The sequence below is a fragment of the Fukomys damarensis genome, unplaced genomic scaffold (genome assembly GCF_012274545.1).
Source record: "Fukomys damarensis isolate Sample0158 unplaced genomic scaffold, DMR_v1.0_HiC HiC_scaffold_30, whole genome shotgun sequence".
Classification (NCBI taxonomy): domain Eukaryota; kingdom Metazoa; phylum Chordata; class Mammalia; order Rodentia; family Bathyergidae; genus Fukomys; species Fukomys damarensis.
In genome coordinates this window covers 5,722,041-5,731,264 of record NW_022900942.1, presented here as the reverse complement: position 1 = coordinate 5,731,264, position 9,224 = coordinate 5,722,041, and the positions used below count along the sequence as shown (strand labels likewise).

Sequence of the window (9,224 nt, the reverse complement as noted above, 5' to 3'; positions counted from 1 at the left end):
CACACACACACACACACACACACACACACACACACACATCAAGAATCCAAACGGCTGAACATATAAAAGTATATATGATCAGAAAAACAAAGCAAAATAGAATAGAACTGATTCAGTGACTATGAACTCTCACCATTTTCACAGCTGGGCCCTGATGGGGCTGCTAGAGAGTGCACTGGTCACCCCAAATGCCCCAATGCCCACAGGCTAACTGGAAGGGAAGCTTGCAGCCTATGCAGGAGGCCTGCCCTCAGTGTTCTGGGAGGCAGTGTCTCTGGCATGTGGCTTCTCAGGAGCTGCATCAGCACATTCTCTCCACACCCACTCAAGGGAGAATGCGGTGCAGGCGTGTTGTTTTCACCATGTTCCCACGGTGAGGCAATGAGAAGCTTTTTGCTTTTTTTTTTAATTAAAGGAAAAAAGAAATAGAAGAAAGAAATCTTCCCAACATACAAACTTCTGGGAATCTGTGGCAGTATAGAAGCTCGTGTATTTTGTGGAGGGGATTCTGCAACAGAAGGGTGAGAGTCTGGTCTATGCTGGTTCCTGTAAGCGCAGGGACACAAAAGAAGCCAGCCAGTTCAACAAAATATACCCAAAGACCCTAGGAAGTCTCAGGAAAGAGAGTAAAATGGGGAGGGGTCAGATATGTAGTTCTGGTAGCTTGCTGAGAGCTTCCCACTACAGAGTCAGCTCTCAACCTAAATATTAAACACGTAAGAATCCAAGAAATACATTATGAGCAAGATTCTATATGCTTGATACTTCAAATTCTGCCTAATCTCTCATTTTACAATGAAAAACATCTCTTTTCCACAACTCATTTAATGGAACCACAAATATTAGTTCACAATGTTTGTAAATATAAATTGCAATGTTTACAAATATTCTCTCTTTATTCCAGTAGCTCAAAAGAGTGCCCCAGAATGTGGCAGGGTAAGAAACAGGGCCACAGGGTATGCTGGTGTTTGAAGGATTCATTTCATGGATTAGTGGTGAAATGTACTTTTACTTCCTGTTTATTTGGCTAAAAATAGAGGCACTCAGTATCTTTTGCTGTTCATGGTCTTGTGTCCTCTGGCTAGGGTCAGCTTCCCAAATGTTACAAAAGTGGGTCTGTAACACTCACTAGGTGTGCAACCCAAGTGTGCTGACACAAGCCTAGACTCCTGTTATGACCACTACATGCTGGAGCTACCTCTCTTAAGTGGTCAAAGCACCCAATCGAAGCGCAGAATAGTAACTCTGATTTACTAAGGGCAAAGCCCAGAGCTTTTACAAGTCATCCTGGAAAGATGATGGCAGAAGCCTGGTAACTGCAGAGAAAGGAAGCCAGAAGACATGGCCCCTGAACTCTCAGGGCAGAAGCCAGAAGACATGGTCCCTGAACTCTCATGGGCAGAAAGGCTAAACAGTCCTCAAGAAAATGTTCCTTGACTGGGTCCCAGGAGGATGAAAGCCAGATCATCCTGTCCTGTTGTCTGGGCTTCAAATGCAGCTTTTCTGCAGGTGGAGTTCTTAGCTTGTTTGTGAGCTTTGTTTGACAAACCTGGTTGTAATCTGATGATGCCTAGGAACACCTTCTTAGAATAATGATTTTAAGGCATAAGTAAAATATAGGGTATCAGAAAATAAATTATTTTGCACACAATTTTCAGAGCACTAAAAGAAAGATACGGTACAATACTATTTTTTTATTAACACATTCAATAACAACACATACCATTATTTTAAAGTAACAAGTACTGTAAATGCTAAATTGTCTGGGCCCAAGTCCCACATAAAATGAAAATATCTGTGATTTCTACTAGTGGCAAAGGGACAGGTACAGTGAACCCTGTGTGGGGGTGCAGGCTTCAGCCTACTAAAGACTGGGTATAGCTCACGTCCTGGCACAGAAGTGAAGGAAGTTTTTTGCTCCCAGGGAAAGAGATGCTTTAATAAACTTTGAACAAATATGTTCATTAAAGTTTATACTTGTTGAGGATAGCTGATTCTGGAAATACAGGCAGAGGCAAGCCTGAACCATACACAGAGGGCCATGGTGAGACCTGGAAAGTGCTCTGAGCCTGCTGCCAGCCATCAGCCCTGGCACTGTATTCTCTTGGACAGTTTGCCCAAGATACAGTTGATATCAAGTTCACCCATTAAAATGCATGCTTTCACAGTTATGCATCTCTACTATGCCAAAAGAAATCCCAACCCTCCCAGCTCTCCCCTTTCCCACCCCTGACAATCATGAAATCTACTTTTTGTCCTTATAGAATTGCTCATATTAGACTTTTCACACACAGAGCTGCCTCCATCGTTCGGCCTTCTTTACTTCATAAAATCACCACAGAACACAGAGTCATGGCTCTTGGGGAACAAGGTCAGGCTGCTGTAGGCCTCTCGTTATACCACTTTCATCAACTGGTTAATGTATCACCTCATTTTCAGTGTCCTGTCTCACATGACTCCTTATTTAACATGTACTGTTGAGTCATGAACATGGAACTCATGGCAAATGAGCCTGAATACAGCTCCTGTAACATATACATCTTCTGCCTGAGGCACACCACAGCCTCCTGTGATGAGGGCACTAGGTAACACTTCAGCCCTATGCTTGGGACCACTTCAAACAGCAAAATCACCAATAAGAAGCAAGTAGCATGTGTAAACAGTGACACTGAATAGACTGTGAGGAGGATGCTGGCTTACCATGGGGCATGGGCGCTAAAATAACAGAGCCTCATTGCTTTGTTTTGTTTTGTTTTTCTGTGTGGTATTGGGGATTAAACCCAGGCAGCGCCTTTGCACTGAGCTATATCTCTATCCCTTTCCAGTTTTTGATTCAGGGTCTCACTGAGTCACTAAGTTGCCTAGGGTATTAGAGGCTCAACTTTGTGATCCTTCTGCCAGCCTTCCAGAGTGCCGGGATCAGAGGTGTGTGCAACCATGCCCAGTGTTGCTGTATTTGATAGCAAGTGGGTATATGTACAATGGGTGATTCGCATTTTTAACCACTCTGTGCATGTCCTCAAATGACCACAAAATCACACTGAGTATTGATTTGAGATTACAAGTAAATTTTGGCAAATAGTTGAATATGCAAATACAGAATCTCCAAATAATGAGGATCAACTGCTGGGGAGTTAGCTCAGTGGTTCTGCCACCTGCCCCACAAGCCCAAGGACCCAAGTTCGATCCCTGGTACCAAAAACAAACAAGCAAACAACAAAAACCAACCTAGCCAACATAAAGAAGATCAACTATAAAAGCCTACACATGGTAAGTGACCTTTTGTGTCTTCCTAGTTCAGTCAGCATATTGTTTTTGAGTCCATCTACACTGCTGCATGTGCAGTACTTTATTTCCTTTTATGACTTGGCAAGTGTCCTTTGGGTGAACACACACACTTTGTTTATCCATCTGTTGGCTGAGGGACACCTGCTATTTCCACCTTTTGGTTATTGTGAATAATGTCATCCACATGCTGGTATTCTGTTAGGGGGTTTTACATCTACATTCATTGGTGATGCTAGTCTGTAATTTAACTGTCATGTCCTAGTGTTGTTTGAGAGAAGAGATTATTTTAAGTGGATGATTCATTTTTTACAACATAGCTGTGGGTTTATCTCAGCATGTATGAGAAGAATGTTGAACTTTCATTTGTGATAGTAATACAGTGTCCTGTTAAGACATATTTCAGTAATAAGACGTCACTGTATAGAACCGGGGTGTGGCTGCTGTGGGATTGTAATGACATCTTGGCAATAAACAACCTCTCAAAACAGAAGCAGTGGAAAGGCTATGGACTGTGTTGAACTGGGGGGCTTCAGGACTCGGCTGCCACAGACGCTGGATCTTCACAATGACAGATCAACACATCTGTCCTGAACCTGAGGGGGCTTGGCTGTCTATGAGCGCATAAGTGACCTCAATTCTCTTGCATGTTGCTGCCACTTTGAGAATTCAGCAAGGATGGCAAGAAGGCTCTGAGGTCCCCCATGATGGTATGTGGGACTGGGACAGTGAAAGTGAGACCAGATAGGGCTTGTTGGCCTGGAAGTTGATGACAACCTGGAAGATAGATGCTATCCTTCCTTTTCACAGACAGGATGCTCAGCTCAGTGGGTTGAAGCATGGAGTGAGGGAGAGGGACCTGAGAAAATGCTGATGGAATAGGCAGAGGCTATCAGTGATGTGCTCACCGGAGACACCAGGATCCTAAGCCACTTGGATATATTCTGTACTGTTACTATGAGGGTAGAAGAAAGAATAAAGATAGGGTATAGGGCCTAAGCAGCAAGAGAAATGAGGAAAGAGGCAATGCCTCTAAACTGTATGAGAGTTAGTGTATCATAGCCCTGCAGCCCTCAAACCTGAAGTATCTGCAACTCCCTGGCAGAGGGGCCACACTTCATCCAGGCCAACCTCTGCTGGGACTTCAAACCCCGACTCTGCGAAGACTGCCTTCCTGTACAATGCATAAGGCCTGTGTGCACATGTACCATTTGCTGGCGCATTCACACCTTCATCCTGATCCCTCAGGAGCATATGCGTGACCAAGAATAAGGCCTCTGGGCCTCGAGGTCTGGTGGAAACAGACAGCAAGCACACAGAGAGAAAAGACTAAGAGGACAAAACATCAACAGACTCTTGACTGGTGTGAGGGACAGAGTGCTCCAGGTAAGGGCAGCAGCGGTTGTGTCTGTCCCAGGGCCATCCAGGCAGTGGGTGACCACCAGAGGGCAGTAGACACAGGAGATGGATGCTGGAGACTAGAAAGAACCACGCAGGGACAGTGCAAAGTCCTGGTCCCAACTTATCTCCCAGTCACTGTAAGTAAGAGGCAGCTATACTGGCCTCTCCGTACTGTCAGCAGGACACATGGCTCAGAAGAGCTGCAGATGCACAAAGCTCTGATCTCATGTCAGAGAATGAGCCTGAAGTGAGGTCAGCAGACTTCCTGCGGTCTCCCTTCACCACAGGTGGGAAGGAACAACAAGAGCTAACAAAGCACAGGCTGGAAACTGGCACGCTGCTCTGCACATCACCTCATAGGACCTGACAAGCAATACCTCTAGAACCCCATTTTGCAAAAGAGGACAGTCAGTGCAGGACAGAGTTGCCTGCCCTGCAGATGTGAACCCTGCAGCTGGCTCCCACATTGTGGTTCCTTTGCCTTTTCACCCAGCACTCTACTGCTGCTTCTCCTGGTTTCTGCTGAGGTTCCTCTTCACAAAGCCCTCTCTACGTCCTTCCAGAAAGATGCTTAGGATTATGTGCATAAGACCAGATATGGTGTGTTATGGAGTTACTCTGCAAGGGCCCCCACTGGCTGCTCTGATCTGTGGGGTAATCACTGTTCACTGTGCACAAGAGATCTGTCCCAGGAAGGAGGGATAATCATTGCCAAATGCATTACAAAAATGTTTCCAATTTCAAACTTCATCTGTAGTTCATTCTTTCCTTTAGCACATTAGTTTGAAATGATAGGGTTCTCTTAAGTTTAGAGATGAAAAAAGAATCTAAAATACACTTCTAGGATATGGGTAGTGTAGGGTCCCACAGTGACTCTGCAGCCAGTGTCCACTTTCAATCAGTAACTATGTTAGTAATTGATTTTCATATAAATGATATTTTTATTAATTAGAGCACAGATAGGCATTCAGAGCTAAACATTAATTAAAATTATAACTTAAAGTTAACATTCCCCCATCCTAAAAAGACAAGGAAAATACATATAGTGATCTAAAGTTTTAATTCTTTGGCTACTGATAAATGCCTCTACATTACTGAATTCACTGGTTTCCAGTTAAAATACTGATAGTATCAGTATTACTTTTCCTTAGTATTTAAAAAGCAGAACTCAATACTACTTAAGTAGAAAATATAGTTTAGCTATTTTTAAACCTTTCTATCAATTTGACCAAAAGATTTAATTTCTTTACTCTCCTACCATGGGTCAGATAACAGAATCTCCCAATCTTATCATGGTGGACCAAATTAAGAACTATATTTTTGTTTTAAATGAGTACTGAGCAAGTAGCAGTTTCGCCTGCTAGGTACCTCGCTTCTGGATGAAGACTCTGAGCAGAGGATTTGCACTGGAGACTGCCTTGCAAAAGTTGTCATCATTGTTGATAGGCAGCAGGTCCCCATGCACATCTGCATAGCCAATGGTCACTTCAGTGTTGGAAATGTGGTGGGTGTGCACGACCAACTGGTAGAAATCTTCAAACTTCCCAGGCTTATGACGGTCCAAGGAGAACCTTCGGAATTCAGCCCCAAACTGCAATGCAAAAGACGGGTGTAAGCCAGAAGAAGGTGCAGCTTATTTATGGGATAAATAAGTGGCTACCCAAAGAGGCCCCTGAGGCACAGCAGTCAACAATGTGACTGCTCTCATAATTGATGCTAAGAAAATAAGAATTATCTATCAGGCAGAAAGGGGAGCATTAAAGATATGAAAAGGCACTAATGGAGGAAGCAGCAATGGTTGATATCCTGGGACCGAATCATTCAGTCCCCTGGGTTCAGCTTGCTGGAAAAGCAAGTTGAAGATTGACTATAAACCTGGCAGTCTACGCTGACCCCACCGGCATCCATGATTCCTCTGAGGTCTCAATGACGGGTATGTGCAGCCTCGCAGCAGGGCTCATAGAACTCCCACCTTTGGACTGTAATTGGGAGGTGTATGGGAAAATGCCCAAGACCAACCTCTTTGCTCCAGACCCTAGCCCAGGCCGAAGTGCTCAAGGTCCCTCTCAAGAGGATCCTGGCTCACTTCTCATAGGTCACTGACTCAGGACATGCTGTTGTTGCTCACCTGGCAAGAGGGACTTGTCTTCACCAGTTGGTGTGGGATCTGTGCTCTTTATAATTGAAAGCTAATAAAATGAGCTCAAAAATGTACAAAAGTGAAATATCTAGTGTTTTTACAAAACAAGTTATTCAACCATCCATACACTGTATCAACATGTCACAAACAAATCACCACAAAGCACAGGTTTGCATCAGAATTGCTGGCAGGCCCTTGGAGTTTGAGGTGTGGCCCAAGAATTTATGTTTTTAAAAAGTTCCCAGAAAAATCTGATGCTAGTGGTCACACACAGAGAATCATTAGTTTAAAGGAATCAATCAGCAGAATTCAAGTTCCAGGGATCCTTGTGGGAACTGAGAACTAGTCCTTCTCTATTTCTTCTAGGTCTCACAAAGCAAAGCCCATCTCTTTCCTATCTGCACAATGGAAGTGGCAGTGGGAAGGGCTGTCCTCCATGCCCTGCTGTTCTCAAAACCTCTGCCGCATTACTTAAAGATAAGCTTCAAATTCCCCTCAGTACTAAGTCAAGGCATGTGAACCCTGCAAATCCCTTTACACACAGGGCTGTAAAACTTTGACATAAGTTATAAAGTCCACAGTAGAAGTTTTACATGATTGCTTTCACCTCTGGTTATTCAGTCAAATCATAAAACATCCATTTTATTATCAGGAAACCCTCATCTTTATCTCTTACAGCTGACATCTACTGCATTCCAAAGCAGTCTGCTTTTTATCAGTATACATAAAAGACTGTGATCATATGTAATGAAGCTGGTAGGAACATTTCTGATGTTTATACAGAGTCTGATAAAAAAAATGTATACATGCTTCAGGAAAAAAAAATAGTATTACTTTTTTTTCAATAGATGATGTTACCTTTGTACTCAGGACACTAGAGGATGTTGTATATCACAGGAAACCCACTACACTTCCAACCCTTAAAGAAGAAATTAAAAATACACGTGCAGCAATCTCAATGGACCAAGGTTAAACAAGCAGGTGTTTGCCATACTAATAAATGACTGGAAACTAATGGCCACCATGCTAAGCACCTCTTGTAATTGTAGAGGCCAAAGGTAACCTGTAATGATCTCATGATGTCTCAAATCTCAACAATTTAGAATTAAGATATTTATGCAAGTTTTTAGTTTCCTGAAGTGTGTACATGTTTTGGGAAGACTCTTTATCTGAGTAGTTTTCATTAGCATCTCCTCAACAGGTCACAGGCACATATTCACCTAAGGGACACTGCTGACCTTTCTCTCATTCTTCACTGCAGCATCAGCATGAGAAGCTGAATGCCTATTCCTACGATGTTTCTATCTTGACTGCATTTATCAACTAATCTAAGAAGCTACTGAACTTATTCCTGTTTTAATAATTTCCCTCAAAATATACCTGCACATGTTAATCCGAAAAGAAAAATGAATTTGGACCTTTCCTGAGACAAAACAATTCTTATTTGTGTCTGATAATGAGGCTGGCTCTGTGGCCTTTTGCACAGTGAACTGCTTGATACGTTCAATGAGCTTCAGAGTTTTGACAAGAGATATGAAATATGACATGATAAAAATATTTTATTTAAGAATCTTATTGACATAGGGTAATAAATTAGTATTTTTATTTCTCTCACTATGTCAGATTAAAAGAAGGGCCCTAATGAATGAAAGAGCAAGAGCAATTTTTTGGGGGGGTAATGGGGCTCGAGCTCACGACTTTTCACTTGTGAGGCAGGTGCGGGGCCACTGAGCTAAAACCCCAGCCCCAGAGCAAGAGCAATTTTTAATAATTTCCCCAAATTGAAAAAAGTGCCTGGCACTGATGGCTAGGTGATAAATCTTATGTCAAGTGCCCTTTGCTTTCAGTAAAATTGAAAGTTGTTCTAATTGAACCATCAGCTGATGATTACCCAAATAATTTTAATGATAGGCCACTCACGATCACATCCACAGAAATGACATCCGCAGCAATGAAAAACAGCAAATAACTGATGTTGTCCCTGTCTCCTTTAGCAATAAACTTTTTTTTTAATTTTTAAAATTTGTCACTACTTGTTTGTAATACACAATTACATTGTAGAGAGTTAGAACACTTCATTAAATGTAGGATTTTCAAAATGTTTACTCTGGATGGTTAACAATTACCAATTTTTACGATTATATTTCAGTTATGATTTGATAACTAATGATTCAATCTAGAATTCTTTGTAAATACCTATAATTTCCCATCCATTTTAAGTGTATAGCTCAGTAGTTAATATCAATGCATCTGATCTCTAGAACTCTTCATCTTACAAACTAAAAAGTCATATCATTAAACAACAGCTTAGTAATTAAGTAATTCAATAAGCTCCCAATGGACAAAGCTGGAATAATTTATCAGAAAATAAAGTACTATTAAATTATAACTCAAAGTA

The 9,224-nt window shown here is 42.1% G+C and overlaps 1 protein-coding gene across 3 annotated transcripts in view; it reads right to left on the bottom strand.

Moving 5' to 3' along the window:
* Window positions 1–9,224, bottom strand: part of Pard6g (par-6 family cell polarity regulator gamma) — a 144,423-nt gene that overhangs the window by 32,688 nt on the left and 102,511 nt on the right. For all 3 annotated transcript variants that reach the window (XM_010613343.2, XM_010613341.2, XM_010613342.2), the window contains exon 2: window positions 6,055–6,277. In XM_010613343.2, the coding sequence (XP_010611645.1) occupies window positions 6,055–6,277 (223 nt within the window). The remainder of the gene's footprint in view (window positions 1–6,054; window positions 6,278–9,224) is intronic.